The sequence below is a fragment of the Dunckerocampus dactyliophorus genome, chromosome 17 (genome assembly GCF_027744805.1).
Source record: "Dunckerocampus dactyliophorus isolate RoL2022-P2 chromosome 17, RoL_Ddac_1.1, whole genome shotgun sequence".
In the NCBI taxonomy this organism is placed as follows: Eukaryota; Metazoa; Chordata; class Actinopteri; order Syngnathiformes; family Syngnathidae; genus Dunckerocampus; species Dunckerocampus dactyliophorus.
Genome location: NC_072835.1, coordinates 1740488 through 1759466, shown reverse-complemented (window position 1 = coordinate 1759466; position 18979 = coordinate 1740488). Strand labels below are relative to the sequence as shown.

General features: G+C 46.4%; 4 protein-coding genes across 7 annotated transcripts; 1 reads left to right on the top strand and 3 right to left on the bottom strand.

The window, feature by feature from the left end:
• Positions 1-481: 481 nt before the first annotated feature.
• On the bottom strand, positions 482-2264 carry pbdc1 (polysaccharide biosynthesis domain containing 1). Of its 2 annotated transcripts, none has more exons than XM_054756495.1 (6): positions 1490-2264; positions 1264-1403; positions 1131-1190; positions 923-1063; positions 732-843; positions 482-669 (listed from the first exon to the last, which is right to left on the bottom strand). In XM_054756495.1, exons 2-6 carry the CDS (start codon positions 1357-1359, stop codon positions 578-580), a joined length of 501 nt encoding a protein of 166 aa, XP_054612470.1. In that variant the 5' UTR covers positions 1360-1403; positions 1490-2264; the 3' UTR covers positions 482-577. The 2 variants fall into 2 exon arrangements, with proteins under 2 accessions (XP_054612470.1, XP_054612469.1); XM_054756494.1 differs by having other exon boundaries at positions 1264-1329; positions 1604-2100.
• On the top strand, positions 1277-10222 carry dmtn (dematin actin binding protein). Its single transcript, XM_054756498.1, has 16 exons — positions 1277-1344; positions 1520-2083; positions 2791-2827; positions 2904-2987; positions 3111-3254; positions 3325-3369; positions 3435-3543; positions 3614-3658; positions 3736-3870; positions 3943-4040; positions 8023-8128; positions 8212-8267; positions 8344-8409; positions 8669-8734; positions 8794-8874; positions 8964-10222. The coding sequence occupies exons 3-16, from the start codon at positions 2819-2821 to the stop codon at positions 9075-9077; spliced, it is 1158 nt and encodes a 385-aa protein (XP_054612473.1). The 5' UTR covers positions 1277-1344; positions 1520-2083; positions 2791-2818; the 3' UTR covers positions 9078-10222.
• On the bottom strand, positions 4130-7258 carry LOC129169766 (uncharacterized). Its single transcript, XM_054756493.1, has 2 exons — positions 7097-7258; positions 4130-5953 (listed from the first exon to the last, which is right to left on the bottom strand). Exon 2 carries the CDS (start codon positions 5102-5104, stop codon positions 4439-4441), a length of 666 nt encoding a protein of 221 aa, XP_054612468.1. The 5' UTR covers positions 5105-5953; positions 7097-7258; the 3' UTR covers positions 4130-4438.
• Positions 10223-13490: 3268 nt separating the features above from the next.
• On the bottom strand, positions 13491-18740 carry crhbp (corticotropin releasing hormone binding protein). Of its 3 annotated transcripts, none has more exons than XM_054757181.1 (7): positions 18644-18740; positions 18486-18582; positions 17193-17350; positions 16906-17116; positions 15712-15857; positions 13995-14115; positions 13491-13937 (listed from the first exon to the last, which is right to left on the bottom strand). In XM_054757181.1, exons 1-7 carry the CDS (start codon positions 18722-18724, stop codon positions 13747-13749), a joined length of 1005 nt encoding a protein of 334 aa, XP_054613156.1. In that variant the 5' UTR covers positions 18725-18740; the 3' UTR covers positions 13491-13746. The 3 variants fall into 3 exon arrangements, with proteins under 3 accessions (XP_054613156.1, XP_054613157.1, XP_054613155.1); XM_054757182.1 differs by having other exon boundaries at positions 13491-13915; XM_054757180.1 differs by having other exon boundaries at positions 13491-14115.
• Positions 18741-18979: the final 239 nt, after the last annotated feature.

Genomic DNA, 18979 nt, shown 5'->3' with positions numbered 1-18979 from the left:
GTCTTATTTTCTTTTATTGTGTCTACTATATTGGGTAATGTCAAGGTGACTGTAGGGGTATTATTTCATGTTTAGAGGGCTCTAATGTTAGAAAGTGTATCTTGAAGGTGGTAAATAGGTTTTCTATGTCTTATGTTTTCTGTCTTATTATGTTTTCTGCTTTATTTCCTCTTATTATGTCTGCTATATTGGGTAATAGGAGTGTAAAGGTGACTATAGGGGTGTTATTTCATGTCCAGAGGGCTCTAAAAATGCTAAAACCTGTATTTTGAAGGTGGTAAACAGGTTTTCCACGCTCTAACTACCAAAATAGGAATCCTACTTTGTGGAAATTCACTTGTCTCTAAACTTATTAACCGTGGTACACGAGGGACGACTATACTAGGCTGTCATGAGCTAAGTGTACTCGGTATACTTACTGAAGTGTAATGATGCAAGTATTCCAGACGCAAAGTACAATATTCCCTTCAAGTCAGCACTGTGTAGCAAACAAGAGATTTATTCTTATTTCGTCCTTGAGTCTCCAAACGTGCAAAAGAGGGAAGCGTTGATCCGGTGTTCGGCGCGATGCTTCCTGCTAACTCTTGGACGACCTGGACGAGAACACCACGTCGTTGAAGCCTTCTCGGTTTCTGGCAATTTCGATGGCAAAAAACTGGATTCTGGTGGCTGAACGCAGGAAGAATGATGTTGCAGACGGTGATGATGTCAATTCAGTTGTAGCAACTCACCAAAGATGGTGTTCTCCTCTGTGTAGCCCTTCTCGCAGTCCAAGCGCAGCAAAGTCCCGTAGTTGAAATCCTCCACCAGGTCTTCGTACCGGTTACAGAAAGGGCGCCACCTCTGGACACAGACGCTTCTGCTGCTTTGCCACAAAACCAACACGCTCGCAAAGACGACAAAATGGCGACGAGGCGCTCACCTCTTTGGCCTCAGACGACTTGAGGTCATCAGGATTCAGCAGCTTCACCTGGAGATCCTCAAAGGCTTCCTTGAAGGATGAGTAGATTTCATCGTCCAGCTTTGTCAGCTTCAGGAACTTCGGATCCACCGAAGAAATGAGCTGAAGAAGAGGAAGCCTTCACTTCAGCGTCATGTGACGTCAAAAGTACCTCAAGGTTGAAACTCACGTTGAAGTAAACCTCAGCGTGGTTGTAGGCCTTCATGGCCCACATCACCTCCAGACGCTCCTGAAAGACCAAGTAGGGATTCCAGTCAAAACGGGAAATTGACAACAGGTTAGTGGTCAAAATGAGTACTCACGTCATTCCCGTAAGCCTCTGCAGGAAGAGACAACGCATGCGCAGCGGCCGAGGCTCCGTCAGGCCCCTGAGAAGCCAAAACGTAAGTTTGGTGCATGAACACAAACGTCGTCGTCTACAAAACGTCAAACTCCATCACCGCTGCAAACAAGCAGATCACATCTCGGCTTGTTTACGTGCAACACGTGTTTACCTCCTGTTAGCTTAGCATTAGCCGCCTTAGCTACCTTCTGCTTTCCTCATTTTATTTCTCGCAGACTCCGCAATGACTGACAAGATGACGACTGCAAAGGCGGCGAGCGCGACGACAAAACGGCAAAGTTTGATGCTTGTCTTCTTACCAGCGACGTGAGGCCATTGCTCGACGCCATCTTTGTTGACCGAAGATCGTCTATTCTGCGAAGATGGACTGCATAGTAGCACATTGCCTGCCTGAACTGCTCGTGCTTCCCAGTCGAAATGTTACAGGAACGATTTTAATCAAGACAAAACATTGTAGATTTACTTTTCGTCTTTAACTTACTGTGAGAATATTGTACATATATAATATATATTCTGTTCATGAACCAGGTGGAATTTCTACATGCATTCATTTGAAGCCTTGTTTTTATTGCTTTTACTGTCTCTTGTCCATCAAGCTGACAGGAATGTATCACTTGGACTGAGGAGCACTCACAGACGATGAAAGAACACAAAATAAAATCATGACGTCACAGCATCTTCCTCCTCCTTTCCTCTGGAGGAGGCTGTCACGTGACACTTGCCCGTCATTCTCCTCCTGGCGTGCACGAGCATCGACGCTGACTCGGCGCCGCTGGCAGGTAAGAACCCTATTGTTTTTTTTCTTTTCATTGCTTTTATGGGCTGCGGTGATGATGATGAGGACGATGCTTCATCGGCGTCGAATGTTTCTTGGCTGTGCGTGTGCGCGCGCGCACACACACACACTACACACACACTGCATCCTTCACTGCATCCTTCCTGCAGTTCATGATTCATCATCCTCATCTTCATCCTCGCCATTTGTGGCTCACAGCAGGCTAAAGTCTTCTTGTGTTTTTGGTGAACGTCCAATGTTTAAAAACACCAGGGGGCGGAGCTAATATCTGACTAAAGAACGTTGTTGACAGTCGCCAACTAGTGCTTGTAAGGTGGAACTGCAGCCGTGCTGTTGGCTAGCTTAGCTTAGCCTAGCTCGGTGGCTAATGAAAGTGAGGTATTATTTTCTTCTGTTGTGACTCAGTGGCATCTCTAGAGAACAGGAAGTGGCAGCTAAGCTTCAGTGGGAGGAGCCTGCTAATGTACCACTCCCCCCTCGCCCCCACCACCCCTCAGACTCTGTCCCCTCCCTGTTTATCAGCTCAACCAGCCAGGCCGACGCCCTCCTCCCCTTATCACTCTGGTTACAGATGTGGAGATCTATTGTAACCCCGCCCACTTACTACTGTGGTGCAGCATGTCACATGACGAGTGTGTGTGTGTGTGTGTGTGTGTGTGTGTGTGTGTGTGTGTGTATGTGTGTTTGCAGAAAACAGGACCAAAGTTGATCTCCTGTCATGAACAAGGTAAAGAGACACGCCCACGTAGCGTTGTTAGCGCTTTTGGCGTGGCTTTCAGGACATGCTATGCGTCCCATTGCAGGTGGAGGGTCGGGTCACTCCAGTCAACTTGGCGTCCTCACGAGGCCCGAGCACGCCAAGCTCCCCCGCCACCGCCACCATCATGGTAAACTGGCTAGCTTGTTTAGCAGCTGCTCCTAATTGCTAAGCTAAAGCCTTGATGGGCGTTGGTTAGCGACACAGACGTCACTGCTAGCGCGTGTGTGTGTGCGCATGTGTGCAAGTGCAGGCGCGTGTGGATGAGCAGGTGGTGCCGTACCGAGACCTGGCGGCGCTGCCCCGAGACAAAGCCATCCTGCAGGTAGAGCGACCTGACCTGATGACCTACCAACCACACCTCAGCTTCTCGCCGCTGGACCCCCCACGCAGAGAGGTGTGCACGTGTGGACTGCGTCTGTGCTCGCGTCCCAACAGCAACCTGACAGATTGTTTTGTGTTTGCAGCGATCGCTGTCTCCACCCGCCGCCTCCCCCGCCATGTCTCCTGAGGTAAGCACCACCACGGCACCGTGCACACGCACGCGCACTCAGACCCTTCCCGCTTCCTGTTTCAGGTGAAAGGACGGCGAGCGGAAAGCGACAGCGGCTCCCCCGGAGGCTCCATGCTGCAACTGCAGGCCGGACGCAAAATCAGTGCCAGCTTGCAGCACTTCCACCGACCAGGTACGTGCACGTGCACACATGCGCGCACACACACACACACACACACACACTAACATCTGTCTTGTTGCAGATAACGGAGCAAACATCTACAGGAAGCCTCCCATCTACAAACAAGGTCAGCTCTTCTCCACGCCCACAGCCACTCCTCACATTGTCATTCTTAATGTAGCTCCGCCCCCTTCTGTCCCGCAGAAGGTTCCAAACACACTGAAGGTCGCGGGGTCATCCAGTCGGCAAAGTTCCCGGCAGCTCAGCCTCCAGACCCCAACCAGCCATCCAAGATCGAGACGGACTTCTGGCCCTGCCCGCCCTCGCTGGCCGCCATGGGTGACACGCACACCGCTCACACATGCGCCAAGGAGGATGATGTTGGACTGACTTCCTGTTGTGTCCTGGCAGAAATCGAGTGGCGGAAGAAGAAGATGGAGGAAGAAGATGACGACTTTGAGGACTTGACGGATGAAGCCAAGACACTGCAGGAACAGGAACTGGAAAAGGTTTTATCTTTATGTCTTTGTACTTGGGATACTACTAGCACTGCTATAGTGTCGTACCAGGGTTTAGTATACTTCTGTATCAGTAGACAGTCGGTTTTGTGTAGTATTGGTAGACTAGATATTTTTATTGAACACATTGGTATAACATAGTAGTGGTATACTATAGGCATAGCATACAGTAATACTGGTAAATTACTGGCAAAGTATAGCACTGTATTGAATACTACAGTATATACAGTACCTGTATAGTATATGAGTGGCATACTGTGGTGTACAAGAGGTATAGCATATTACAGTGATATCAAGTATTAGTATTGTAACAATTGCACATCTGTTTGTGCGTGTCAAAGCTACAAAAAGAGGGGAATGTCCAGACAGGTGGTCTTTGGTCTCCTCAATCACAGCCATGTAAAAATGAACTGAGAGGCGAGTAGCTTATCTCTGGTCTTGTGGAGAAATTTGAACTCTTTTCCCCCCGGCATGACACACTTGCGGAGATGAGGCTTGAGGATGATGTGCGCCATGGTCACGAAGTGGAGACCCAGCAGCAACAGCATACACAGATGATCATCGGGCATTCCATGCACCCCCCGTGTACCGTGGCAGTCTTGTAGGCTGAGGAGCAGGGTGGCTTTTCCTATTGTTCTGTTCTCTTGCGTGTTAGCCATGACGAACTTTGGTATTCCGCTTGGTTCCAGTACTTCCCCTTGTTTCCTGATAAGGAATGTCTCATCAGCGATTAGGACACCCAGAGTCAAGGACCGCATCTCCATTTGAGCCTCACAGATCTGTAGGCACAACCTGGAGGGCCTGCTCCCCCATGGCAGCGGTGAGGTCCACCCCGGTGCTTCGACTTGGCCCCTGCTCCACCTTCCTCCCCGTCCTTTTTGACGGGTTAGACTGCTGGACACAGCTCCAATAGTCTTTGGTGTTACTCCAACCCTAGCAATCAGGGAGCCAACCTTGACCACCTGCTCCACCAAGGACACGATACCTCGCAACCCGCTGGTCAGCCTTGGGTTACAGGCGCTCAGCATCCATCGCACTATTTCCTCTTCCTCCATGTCAGGCCTCCATTCCAGGCAGAGGGCGCAATAATCATAGACAAAGTCTCACGAACACAGATCAGGTGTCTGAACGTTGGAGTGTAGTTGCTCCTCAATCTCTGATAGTCAGTTGGCAAAAAGGCCTCCAGGAAGGACTGCTGCAATGGAGACCAGCATGTTAGTTTGTTGTGGGCGGCCAGCCACCAATTCCAAGGGTTCCTGAAGCCGAAGAGCCAGGAAGTTGTCACCATGTTCAATGAATTCTGTCACATCAGATGAACTCCTGGGCTCTCCAAACTGGGGAAACTCCATCTTGATAGGTGGTCTGGCCGTGACAGCAGGTGGAACGGGGAAGGTGGCATCGACGTCAGGTGGCCGGTGGCCGACTGCTACGGGGGCTGCAGGTGTGGAAAAGCTAGCAGGTCTCCATGTCAGGCGGCTTTTGGCAAGAGTCTTCTTTTTTAGTTATTTGTCCCACCTTTCATCTCGGCGTTGCAAGCAGGCCACAACCTCTTGATGAAATTGTTGTAGTTTGATGTCCACATATGCCTTTAACTCCCCCGCCACCGTCTCCATCCTGCCCTAAGCCCATCCTCGCGATTGAGGGTGCTGCCCACAGCCTGCTTTAGCCTCCAAAATGTAAACTTTCTGCTGGAGCGACTGAAGCTGCTCCATGAACATCCCGGCCTCCCCATCGTCTTCTTCTGCCGGTGCGGCGTCCTATCTGGCTCGTCCAAATACATGCAATCAGGCTGTATCAGTGCGGCGTCGGGTCGTGGGCTGCCTCAGCAACGTCCACTCTGTTGTCCCCATCCATTAAGTTCTGGCTGGCAGTGGCATTGCCCCAGTGTATGTGTGTAAAATGTGCTGTAGCAAAAGTAGCTGTGAGGGTTTGTAGATGAGCAGATGGCCAACACACAGACGAAGTAGTGAAATGCAAGTATTAGAATGTTGCTGCAAATAAAGGAATGCTTCACGTGGGTGTCCTGGCGAGTGAGTGCGTGTGGGCTAGTATGCGCTGCGTGCGGATGTTTAATATAAAGCCACAAAACGAAACTAAAGTAAAATGCAAAGCGTGTGTACACTTCACACTCACAAATGTAAATAAGAGTCACCATGAAGTGAATGAATCGCTAAGGACCGCTGATGTCAATGATACTCGCCCGCGTCCCCGTACGGGCCACCGCTCTGTAACACATTCACTCCCTTTTAGACGTGTCGAAGCTACATATGTTTACGATGGTTTTATTGGTGTAGCACTGGTATAGTTCAGTACATGTACAGGATGGTATTGGTGTAGCATGGCATAGCGTATCGCTATAGCATTGTATTGGTATAATATGTTTAGTATAGCTTATGTACACTATGCTATTGTTTATGATGCTGGACTATATTATATTATTAGTGTAGTTGGTGTATAGGAGGGGTCTCAAACTCAATTTGCCTGGGGGCCGCTGGAGGCAGAGTCTGGGTGAGGCTGGGCTGCATCCGGATTTCAACAAGAAAAGCTCAGATATGAAAAAAAAAATTAATAAGAAAATAAATCAACCAATCAGTTACTTTATTTTCTTATTCTTAATTAATTTGAATTAGAATGAATTCTAATGAACTATAACTTTGTACATTACAATTCTAATTAATTAGAATGAACTACAACTTTGGACATGATTTCATTTTGAACTCTTTTATCCCTGTATTGTGGTAAAAGGGTTCAAAAAATGCAATCATGTCCAAAGTTGTGGTGATAAAGGGATGGATGGCAGTACGTAAAGGAGATGAATGATAGATTAGGACAAGTGGAAGATGGAGAAAGCATTCCTTCTTCCCCACGGTTACACAAACAGGGAAGAAGGAATATGAATATGAAACATGAATGAAGAAAAGTGGAAACAAGGGGGGTAGGAGGAGGGGGGCAGGAAGCTCCATAGGCATCCATGAAGTAATGTACTGTAAAGGTGTGTCAAAATAAAAGCCATCTTTGTGTAATTATACATAAAAGTGCGCTCTTACGTATGTCGGCGTTTGGGAGAAGAACAAACACAAGCAGCTCTCTGAGCGCCATCGGCCATGATGGAGATCGATTTCTTAACAAAGATCGGCGGAGAAGCGGCGGCGCCGAGCGGAGTCAGCGGCTTCACGGCTTCTCCTCCGCCCAGCTGAGTGGAGGAATGAATGAATGAGTGAGCGAACGAGTCAAGGCGGTGAGGCGTTGGACTTACTGCCCGACCGAGGTCCCGCCCTCGAGAGCCATATACCTCACTGTGATTGGTTCGTTCAGCCGAGGTTTCGCCCTCGAGAGCCAAATAACTCACCGTGATTGGTTCGTTCAGATCCGCACACGACAAGTGTCATTCATATCAAACTTGCGGGCCACACGAATATTAATCTTTCATATTAAGACGGGGGCCGCAAACTATCGTCCTGGGGGCCGCAGTTGGCCCGGGGGCCACGAGTCTGAGACCCCTGGTGTATAGTATGGTGTAGGATGGCATAGTATAGCATTGGTACAGTATGGTTTTGGTGTGTGACGTCTAATATAGTATTGGTGTATATATAGTGTGTGTGTGTGTATGTTTTATATAGATATATATATGTATATGTATACACACACACACAGGATGGTATTGGTGTAGGATGGCACGGCATAGCTTTGGTATTGCATGGTGTTGGATGGAATAGTATATCACTGGTGTCGTACGGTATTGGTATAGCATGGTATTGTGTAGGATGGATACTACAGTATATCATTGGTACAGCTTGGAGTATGATGGTGTAGTATGTTATTGGTAGAGTATGGTATACTGTAGTATCGGTAGAGTAATAAAGGCATGTTTTGAAAAAAGTATGTCCATGTTGTACGTAGAGATGAGTTGATGTGCACGAGAGGAGGGCGGAGCTTAGCAGAAGACATGAAACTGAAGGTTTGTTTGGTCCAGATCAAGTCCAACCTGGGACGTCTCATCTTGAAGGAAGAGAAGGAGAAAGCAGCGGGCTTTCGGAGGAAGACGCGGTCACTGCCCGACAGAGGTCACATGCACACCAGTGAGACTCGCCAGCGCCCTCATGTGCACTCACTGCCGCTGCCGTGGGATCCGACTCACGTCACGTCCATTTCTTGTCTGCAGGTCTGGCAGCGAGCGCGTCCAAGTCTCCGTCTTGTTCTGGCTCCGGGCTCACCCGAGTGAGTACTTCCTGTTTCTCGCCACTACTTCCTGTTTGCTCAGGACAACGTTGTGATGAGCACGTTGCGCTTTCAGATGCAGTCGGCTGACTTTTCCACGGACGCCGCGCATTCAGGTGGGAGGCTCCTCTCGCAACTTCCTGTCTGACGCCACCAATCAGCTTGACCGATGCTTGTCTTTGTGTTGCTTGTGTCTCTGCAGCGGCTCAGGTAAGCGCGTGCACGTAGCGCCCACGTGAGGCGGAGCCTGCCGCCAAGGGGTGGAGTTGACTTGGCTTCCTTGGCGCCAAACGTGACACAACAAACACGTTCTACGCTAAGTGCTTGTTCATGCTCTGTGTGTGTGTGTGTGTGTGTGTGTGTGTGTGTGTGTGTGTGTGCATGCGTGTGTGTGTGCACAGAATGGTGAGTCCCAGATGGAGCGCATGGACAGAGGAAACTCGTTACCGAGCATCTTGGAGCAGAAGGTGAGACGCGCTGTGCCGCCATGTTGCGTGCACTTTCACGTGCACACGTTTCCCTGCAGGTTTATCCCTACGAAGCGCTGATGGTCACCCACAGGGGGCGCTGCAAGCTTCCTCCCGGAGTGGACCGCACTCGTCTGGAGGTGAGGCAGGACAATGATGGTGAAGTGTGCGTGCGTGCGTGCGTGTGTGCGTGGGGCACGTTGAGCGTGTTTATCGTGTGTGTCCTCAGAGACATCTGGACCCGCGGGAGTTCCAGCAGGTGTTTGGGATGAACGCCGGTGAATTTGAGCGCCTGTCGCTATGGAGACGAAACGAACTGAAGAAGAAGGCGTCGCTCTTTTAAGAGGAAGTGACATCACGGCCGAAGCAAACAAACTTTGTGTTCTTTGCAGGCTACGTCACGCACGCTAACAAACGCTAGTAGGAAGCAGCTTGTGTTGTCATGGTTACCAGTGCGCCACGTGCACGACAAGCGCTCTCCGGTCGACTCGCTGGGCTCTCATGAGCAATCGTCCAATCACAGCTTGGGACTTTTATGTGTTGTTTGCCGCCATATTTCCGGGTCTGATGTTTCACTGCTGCCAATAAACCACAACAAACACTGACGTCATCCTCCCATCCTGTGACAGGACCGCAGCGTCCAAGCTGGGAGCATTTCAAAATAAAATCCTGAGTGTTTTATTATGAAAGGTTACAAGAAGCTCTGCCCTCAGACCTCACCTGAAGTGAGCACACATCTACTTCTGATTCTGATCGGCCGATGAGTCATGGGGAGTGTCAGCCAGCCCCCAGCCCGTCTTGGTGCAGTCTGGACCAGACCGGCCCATGCCAGGGCCCCCCTAGTGGTTTGGGTTTGGGTCACCAGTGGGCCCCAACGAGGCAGACACCGGGACTTGTACCGCCATCATCTGACACGCCTAAGCACACCTTCCAGGTGAGTGGCTTCACGCTCTGGACCCCGTCTCATGCACCTGCTCCTTGCTCCATTGTCTCTCCTTCAACTTCTTCTCCTGGCTTGTTTCTCGCCAACGAACATCCTGACTCGGTTCCATCTGGTGTGACTTCTCCTGTCTGCCTTCTCATGGGAAAGCGTATTGCAGCGTGATTCCGTCCTCTGAGCGTGACGTGTTCTACTTGTAGAGCTTTCCTCACACGGCCATGTTATCCCTGCAGCGGCTCATCATTTCATCAGCACTCCGGGTTATGAACGAGTAAAGGGAGGCACACTTACAACGTGCAACCATCTGGGCTCTGTTAATAAAACTATAAAAAGTCCAGAATATACTACTACATATCATGCTATCACTACCATTAGCATGCTAATGTTTGACCAATACACTAGGTCCCCAACTAACGAACACAATTGGTTCCAGACGACCGTTCACTAGTGGAATTGTTCTTAAGTAGGGTAAAAGGTAATATTAGCAATGATATAGGTACTACATGTATGTGTATACATATACAGTATATGTGTATGTATGTTATTACCAATGATATAGGTACTACATGTACGTGTATACATATACAGTATATGTGTATGTATGTTATTACCAATGATATAGGTACTACATGTACGTGTATACATATACAGTATATGTGTATGTATGTTATCACCAATTATATAGGTACTACATGTACGTGTATACATATACAGTATATGTGTATGTATGTTATTACCAATGATATAGGTACTACATGTACGTGTATACATATACAGTATATGTGTATGTATGTTATTACCAATGATATAGGTACTACATGTACGTGTATACATATACAGTATATGTGTATGTATGTTATTACCAATGATATAGGTACTACATGTACGTGTATACATATACAGTATATGTGTATGTATGTAAATATGAGTTTGGATGCAGTAGTAATATTAAACCAGGATCATTAATGAAAAAAACAATAATAAAAGTGATATAATAATACGTAATGATAAATGTTATTTACCTTTGAAGAGGAGTGGTCCAGCATACGTCGTTGTGGAGGAGGAGGAGGAGTTATTGAAAAAAAGGACAAATGGTGGTGGTGGTTAGACTCTTCTAAAAGAGGTAGTGTTCTGTGGGTGGTGTAGAATTAAGCAGGCCTATTAACTCTTCATCAACTTTAATCACACACTCTGTCGGGTTGTATCATACAACTCTTAGCCTTCCTCTCTCCTCTTCCTCGTCTTCCTGTACCTGTTGGTCCCATTAGCAGTGTCACAGTGCCCTCTGCTGGTCAAGCATGTACAGTATAAATATGGACTTACAGTACTAAAAGGCAAAATACATGAAAAAATAGACCAGTCAGCTTGTGTTCGTATCTCTGAAAGTTCGCATGTCAGATGTTCGTAAGTTGGGGACTTAGTGTACTTCCTTTCACCACCCTTTTCTTCGGGACGAGTATCCCCCACGCCGCCTCCTCCGCATCTCAGCGTGTGTGAGCAGGAGTGTCTCTGAACTGATTCCATGTATTCCGTGTCAGTCTAATTTCGTAATTACTTTAAAAATGACCTTCAATATTTATTGTTTTTAGAAGACCAGATTCGTTGTTATGTACTTTTATTGTCCAAAATGTGGTGAAAGTGTTACCGTCATGTCTTTCACTGCCCCCACAGAGATTGGTTGGAGGTTGTTATGATTGTTATTCATTGTCTAGCTGTGCACAGCTTTATGTCCAGATATGATGTTTCATATGATCTATTATCCATTTATTCTTTTCAACGTGTCCTTTTTAATCACAGTTAATTAGTACTTACGTGTACTGTTCATTTTGACCTCCCTTTTACCTCTTTCTTCATTTCTTCTTTTTATTCCAGTGAGAACGTTGCATTCAAGGGGCTGCTCGTTACACAACATGCATGCATTCTTTTGTATGAAACCCTACAAAAGGTGTACCCCGCCTGTCGCCCCAAGTCAGCTGGGATAGGCTCCAGCATGCCCCCACGACTCTAAAGAAGAGAAGTGGCATAGAAAATGGATGGATGGATGTGCTGTATGCTTTCATTGCCTCTCAAAAAATAGAACAATCATAAAAGGTTCAATACTTAAGAAAAATGTCAATAATAAAAAACAATTAATAGTTTTTGTAAGTACCACTTTATCACACACACACACACACACACACACACACACACACACACACACAGGATAACTGATGTGTTTTATGACACATGTCTGTCATATGTTCAAACAGTCTGCAGGCTGCACTGTAGTCTGTCGTCACATCATTTGCAGCTTTATCTGGTTGTTTTAACAAAACATAGAAGATCCGTTTTTTCTTTTATGCTTTTTGATGGCTTCCTATCTTTTATGACTTCCTGACTCTGATGTTTTATGGCTTCCTGGCTCTGTGGTTGATCGCCTTTATTTGCTTTCATGTATGACGTCTGTTTTATCCCCCCAAGGGGTCAAGCTGATACCTCTCGTGTTTTCAACAATGATAGTATCGGCGGGTTGGGGGGGGTGTCCTCCATGGGCGGTCCTACTTAGCTCTCAGAGAAACAAGGCTGGCGGATGGACCGCTAGCAGGTAATCATGATATTGCATGGATTTTAACATAACAGCTGTCGTAGAAAGGTGCTAGCTAAGGATGTAATGGGTTTTTTTTGTATCAAACTACATAACAAGTGAGGTCTTCTAAAAGCAATAAATATAGATTATAGTTTTAACAGTATCATAAGATATTTGGTGGACTAAAATACAAAAAGGGGGTACAGTAGTTTGCAACTGACAGTCACGTGACTGATTTCTGATTTCTGATTCCTTGATGCTTTATGTCCTCCAGATGTTCCTTTATGATGTTTTAGGACTTCCTCAACCTTTGATCTTTGTCACGTGGGTGTTTTTGTGCTTTGTTGACAGAAAGTGGACTATTAATTCTTTCATTGCCTCAAATGTACCAAAAGTATCGATATTTTCATTTGAGAATTGATTGTAGAGCAGAAGTATCAATATTTCAGTACTGATCCTACTTGATTTGTGGCAAGTAGGGATGTCACCAGATCTTGGGTCGCAAATTCTCACAAGATTAAAACGCGATTTTATTTAATTTCTAAGATTTCTCATTTTAAAAAAAAGATAATACATAAATAAATTATCCATCCATTTTCTATGCCGCTTCTCCTCTTTAGGTACGTGGGGGCATGCTGGAGCCTATCCCAGCTGACTTCGGGCGAGAGACGGGGTACACCCTGGACTGGTGTCCAGCCAATGGCAGGGCACATATAGACAAACACTCACATTCATACCTATGGACCATTTAGAGTCTCCAATGAAGCTAACATGCATGTTTTTGGAATGTGGGAGGAAACCGGAGTACCCAGAAAACCCCCCCACACACGGGGAGAACATGCAAACTCCACACAGAAATGCCCAAGGGAGAATCCAACCCAGGTCTTCCAATCTCCAGACTGTTCCTGTGTTGGCCAACATGCTAACCACTAGACCACCGTGAGGTATAAATGAATTATTCATATATTAATTGTCAATTAATAAATGAAAACCAACTTGCCCAACTCAAACGCATCCACCCGAGCCAGCGTTCCCATCCGGGAAAAAAACATCTTTTGGGTGTCTGGAATGGATTCACTGGATTTACATGAGTTTCTATGGGAAAATTTGCCTTGGTTAGAGTCTGTTGTGGTTTGAGTCGGGTCTTCTGCTTTGTTGATTGATGAAGTGCAGGGATGACACTTTGGCTGTGTGCCCTTTGCTGGTTGAACTTTTTGTGTGACAGACACAAGAAGAATCCCAAATGGGGGGCGAGGCTTTATCATGCACTTTTATTTTATTACAAAAGAAGTAGTGTATACAAATTGCAATGCATAATGGAAATGTGTTTTTTTTTATTGAATGAAAGACCGGCGCATCACTCAGACAATAAATACACTCACACACACACACACACACACACACACACACAATAAACATAAAACACAGCCTTTGGAGCACATCTCCATGGATGTCATGTTGGTCTTTGGGTTGTGTGGCCGCAAAGAGAACACACAAGGTCGTCAATCAAGCCCCGTGTTCTAGTTGTTGAAGCAAAAATCCTCCACATTGTTGACTTTGAGCCGCTGCACTTCCTGGCTGTCCAGCAGGCGGTAGCTGAAGGACACCCTGTTGACGAACCTGCCGCTGGACACCATCCGCACCACCGTGTTGTCGCAGCCGACCTTCACGTGGGCTGCGCAAACACCAACACTCGACTTTTTTTTTTTTTTTTACTTCAATGGACATGGTAAGAACAGCATTGCAGTACTTACTGGGACCAGCAGAGGCGGCGCAGAGGTCCGTGATGGGCAGCAGCTTGGAGGTGTCCAGACCGCTTCCTCCCAGGAGTTGCACAAAATCCCCCGTTTCGGACGCACATCCCGCCATGGATCTCTGTGGAAGACGACATTTTAGACACTTGCCTGAGAGTGCCACTGTGTCCCACGTGCGAGCCTACATCGACCTGGAAGACGACCGGACTGGGAGACGTTTGGCTGGACTACCACCTCTTAGGTGCAACACAACGCCACTGATTTACAAACACCCTCCCATATCAAAACAGAAATGGAAAAAGGACTCGCATCATCTTAATATCGCAATTAACTGGACCGCTTTTTAAAATGTTTTTGAAGTTTGTAAGAGTACGAGAAGAAGTAAACCACTGACAAACCTGAAAATGACACAGTTTATCTTAACATTGATAACTTCTTTTGCAATCAGTGGGAAAACGCTGGTAACCGTAAATAAGCAAAACATGCGCAGGTGAACGCTGAGCTGAGGTCTCGTAGGGCACGTGTGACAGTGTTTTTGTCCAAAACTGTTTTTGGTTGCAGTTCACAGAAAACTTGGTTTTGTTTGTGTTTTGGATTTTGGTTTGTCAAGGGCTAAGTTGTCGTACATGATTTTGAAAACACATTCGGTACGTTAGCTTTGTTCAAGATTTCATTGTGGTAGATGATTAGCAAAACCCCAATGACACGTACGTTAGGTATTTTTCAAGGCTAAATTGTCTTGGATGGTTACGAAAACACGTACGTTGTTTTTTTTAAAGACTAAATTGTCTTGGATGGTTACGAAAACACGTACGTTGTTTTTTTTAAAGACTAAATTGTCTTGGATGGTTACGAAAACATGTACGTTGTTTTTTTTAAAGACTAAATTGTCTTGGATGGTTACGAAAACACGTACGTTGTTTTTTTTAAAGACTAAATTGTCTTGGATGATTTTGAAAACACGTACGTTGGGTTTGTTAAACGCTAAATTGTCGCAGATGATGACAAAAACACCAATAACACGTACGTTGAGTTTTTTAAAGACTAAACTGTCATAGATGATTCCGAAACCACATACGTTAGATTTGCTAATGACTTAATTGTCATAAATCATTCCGAAAACATGTATGTTAGGTTTGTTAAAGACTTGGTTGTCGCGGGTGATTACAAAAACACCAAAAATACGTATGTTGGGTTTTTTAAACACCAAATTGTCATAGATTGTTGACTAAATTGTTAAAGATGATTATGAAAACACAAAAAACACGTAAGTTGGGTTTTTAAAACACTAAATTGTCGTACATTTTAAAAGACTAAATTGTCGGAAATGATAACAAAAACCCGTACAGTACGTTTACGTTAGGTTCGTTAAACACTAAATTGTCAGAAATGCTTTGTTAAAGGCTAAATAGTCGCAGATGATTAGAAAAACACATACGGGACGTGAGGTTTGTTCAAGTTAGCTGCTTGCTAACCGCTAACAGAGGTATGCTGTCACATTAGGCAACATTTCGCCATTTGGTTTAAGGTTTCACACAAAGGTTATCTGCAACTTGAGAGGTCTATTTTTGTTCAAAACTTGTGGTTAAATTTAGAATTCTCCAAAGTGGAGTTTCAGCCAGACCAAGCTAATATTTACGTCTCCTGACCCAATGTGGGGGACGAAGCAGACACCAAAATGTATTCATTTTTTATACCCGAGAGGAAACTCGGTCACCTTCGGGAAGTTGCTGCGGAGCCCCAGCGTGAATTCAGAGATGTCGATCTCCACGGGGTAGATGATGGAGAAGCTGCAGTTCCTGTGCTGCTGGGGGATCACCATCGTGTGGCTGCCCTCTGGCGACTGCGAGATGACATTGCAGGCTGCGAGGGAGGCAGGGGGCCACCAGCGTGTTAGTCCAGCGTGTCCAGCGGCCAGGGGCCAGGGGCCAGGGGCCCATTCTTATACTGTGACGTGTGGATTGTTTCTTTCATTTCAGATAGAACGGAACATGTGGACATCATGATGTTATAAACCAGGGTGGGGAAACTATGGGTCGGGAGCCGGACGTGGCTCTTTTGATGACTAGCTCTGGCCCTCAGACATTTCTTAACACAATGACATTTATTTATTTGATTGTTTTTTTTTCTGCTGATATTTGAAAGTAAAACATTGCAGAAATCGGTGTTAACACTAACACTCAAAATCTAAAACTTTCTTATGCGTTTAAATCCATCCCCCCGTTTCCTACCGCAATACGGGCGGCCACAGCCGATGCCAGCTCTCCTTGCCATATTTGCCGGGTCAGACACCAAAACTTGATTATTATTGGACAAAGTGGTAGCCTGCCCGGGTCAGTGAGAGGTCAAGAATTAAAGTGCCCTCCTTTAACCAAATAGTCAGCTAGCTAATTCTGCAGAGCCAGGCCTCGTGATGAAGAAGAACGCAACAAAAGAAAGATACAGTGTACCGTTACTTATTATATTCTAAAATTGTTGGTCTTGCTTAAAAATGCACGCATTTAGTTGTATTCGGTGTTAAAAATAGTATACGGCTCTCACAGAAAGACATTTAAAAATATACCGTACGGCTTTCATGGCCAAAAATGTTCCCGACCCCTGTAATAAACATTTAAAGGGTGCATAATAACAGCACCATTTTTCAAATAACTTGAACCGGGTGAAGACTAAAATGTGCGTCCGTTTCGGGTAGGCGTGTTATTACTTTCCACCAGCCTATCATTTCCATCATTTTGATCTTTTTCTGCAAGATGCTCAAAGGTGAGAAAAGCTCTGGCGAGCATCCACGGTCCTCGCAGCCACGAGGAGCCTCGTTTGCTTCTTATGCTGGAAGTGCGTTTTACACTCCAGCTAAGTGCAGTGATGGATTTCAGAAAGGCAGTCTTCTAGAAGAAGAACTACAAGCGCTCACGGAAGGGGTTGGCCAGCTTCCTGATGGTCAGGCTGAAGCCGCTGCCGGCGTTGTGCACACGGAAGAAGATCATGGCCACGTTCTGTGAGGAGCGCACGCTTCTCCTGAGGGAGGCCGAGTCACAGTAGTCCACGTAGCGCTCGTGCGGGGCCAGCGGGTGGTCCTGGGAGCTGGGGAACTTCTCCCCCTTCATCACCCAGCCGTCAAACACCTTCGCGCAGGAGAAGAAGAAGCCGTCAAGACAATATCAGGGCCCTTCGTTGTGGTGGCGGCGGCGAAGGCCTCACCGTGATGAAGTCTCCACCCTTGCAGTCGATGTCCACGCTGTCGTACTCCACGCTGACGACCTCGTCGGGCTCGGCCATGAAGAAAGCGGCGCAGCTGAGCTGAGGATGCTCCGCTGTGAAGGTGAAGCGACCCTCCACGGCCACCATGTCCAAACAACCTGGCACGCACGGCAACACTCAGTCCCGCTCTTTTGCACTGCTTAGAAAAATTTGCTCAGCACCGACACAGAATAGGTGGGGGGGCAAAGCCGACCAAGCAGCAATTTTACGCCTTCAGAGCTGGCGTCAGAGCCGTGACGGAGGCGGTGCACGTGTGTAAGTGGATTCAGCAATGGCGTGAAATGTCTTCATACGCCAGACGTCGTCCACTGAGTACTGGCAGTGACCTTTGATCTGTACAAAAATCCCAACATTGGGTTGGCTGAACGACACGTGACTACATTGTCTTTGATGTTTACCATTTTGAAGTGATCAGAAAAAAAGACTTATTTTTGAAAAGACTGCTTTTTTAGTGCCATTGTTTGGTTCGTCAAAGGCTAAATTGCCTTAGACCAGGGGCGGCCATTACGTCGATGGCGAGCTATCGGTAGGTCGATGAAAGTGCGTGCACTCCTGATATACATGTCTAACCTACATAAATACATACTCATATTTTATGAAATAAATATAGTAACTATATCTACTTTCTATATTTAGAGTAGGAGGTAGATCTTTGGGACTTGGTCATCTTAAAAGTGTGAGCACCCCTGCTCTCGATGATTACCAAAACGCGTGTGTTAGGTTTGTTCAACACTAAATTGCTGGAAATGCTTATAAAACACATCAAGTACGATCGGTTTGTTAAAAACTAAATTATCGAAAATGAGTACAAAAACACGTACAGTACGTTGGGTTCGTTAAAGGCTAAATAGTCGTAGGTGATTACAAAAACATGTATGTTCACTGAAGACTAAATAGTCTTTGATGTTTCCAAAAAATGTGGCTTTTGTGACGTTTGCTTCTCCCCAAATCACTGACATCTTCTGATTTCATTTCTCAAACGATGGCGCTACATGCTTTTTTAGGAAGGATACAGTCGTTGACTGAGGTTTGCAGTTTGTGCTTTGCAATGCTAAAAACACATTAGAAAAAAACCTGCACTTTGTTTCAATCAACTATAAAAACATATCGATTGTTTCATTTCAACACTCTGTATTGTCTCCAGTGTTTCATTGAGGATTGTAGGTGGGAATGACAAGAGGAAGGCTTTGTTCAGGCTACTGACAGGAGTCAAGAGCGTGGCAGGGGACTTACGCAGTGGTCGGCGGTACATGATTGACTCCTGTGGGGTTTCCCTGCGCAGCTCCGAGTTGAAAAAGGAGTACAATTCATCTTTCAGGATGTCGTTGTCCTGCACACAGGAGAGAAGATCAACAAGAGGCGGACGAGAGTGATGATGTTCCAGGACCTACCTCGATGTATCTGCAGTCTCCCTTGAGGACACACAGACTCAAGAGCAGGAAGCAGAGCTGCTGGCGGAAAGTGCGCTCCATGTCTGCGAGTCAAAGGCGCGCCTGATCGCAGCGAGTCGCGGAGCAGCTTTTATAAGTTCTTCGAGGACCACCTGACGCACGTCTCCCACCGTGGACACCCCCAACCCCCATTACCGAGTCATTGCGTTGTGGTGACGATAAAGACGGACAGTGAGGAGGAGGAGGGGCGGATGATCCGTAAAGAAGATCACAGAGCACGGATGGAGGAGGAGAGTAGACCGTATGTGGATTACCCACTGTGAAAAACTCCCCCAA

Bases quoted from the DNA above. Each gene is read 5' to 3' on its own strand.
- pbdc1 (XM_054756494.1), bottom strand. From the start codon at position 1,687: ATGTGCTACTATGCAGTCCATCTTCGCAGAATAGACGATCTTCGGTCA. The intron at 1,191-1,263 runs GTGAGTACTCAT...TTGGTCTTTCAG, and splicing joins CAGAGGCTTACGGGAATGAC to GAGCGTCTGGAGGTGATGTG. The intron at 670-731 runs GTGAGTTGCTAC...TCCTGCGTTCAG, and splicing joins AGAGGAGAACACCATCTTTG to CCACCAGAATCCAGTTTTTT.
- dmtn (XM_054756498.1), top strand. The intron at 3,871-3,942 runs GTGACACGCACA...GTGTCCTGGCAG, and splicing joins GCCCTCGCTGGCCGCCATGG to AAATCGAGTGGCGGAAGAAG. The intron at 8,875-8,963 runs GTGAGGCAGGAC...GTGTGTCCTCAG, and splicing joins TGGACCGCACTCGTCTGGAG to AGACATCTGGACCCGCGGGA.
- LOC129169766 (XM_054756493.1), bottom strand. From the start codon at position 5,104: ATGGAGGAAGAGGAAATAGTGCGATGGATGCTGAGCGCCTGTAACCCA.
- crhbp (XM_054757180.1), bottom strand. From the start codon at position 18,724: ATGGAGCGCACTTTCCGCCAGCAGCTCTGCTTCCTGCTCTTGAGTCTG. The intron at 18,583-18,643 runs GTAGGTCCTGGA...TCCTGTGTGCAG, and splicing joins GAGACTGCAGATACATCGAG to GACAACGACATCCTGAAAGA. The intron at 14,116-15,711 runs GTGACCGAGTTT...CGTCTTCCACAG, and splicing joins TCCGCAGCAACTTCCCGAAG to AGATCCATGGCGGGATGTGC.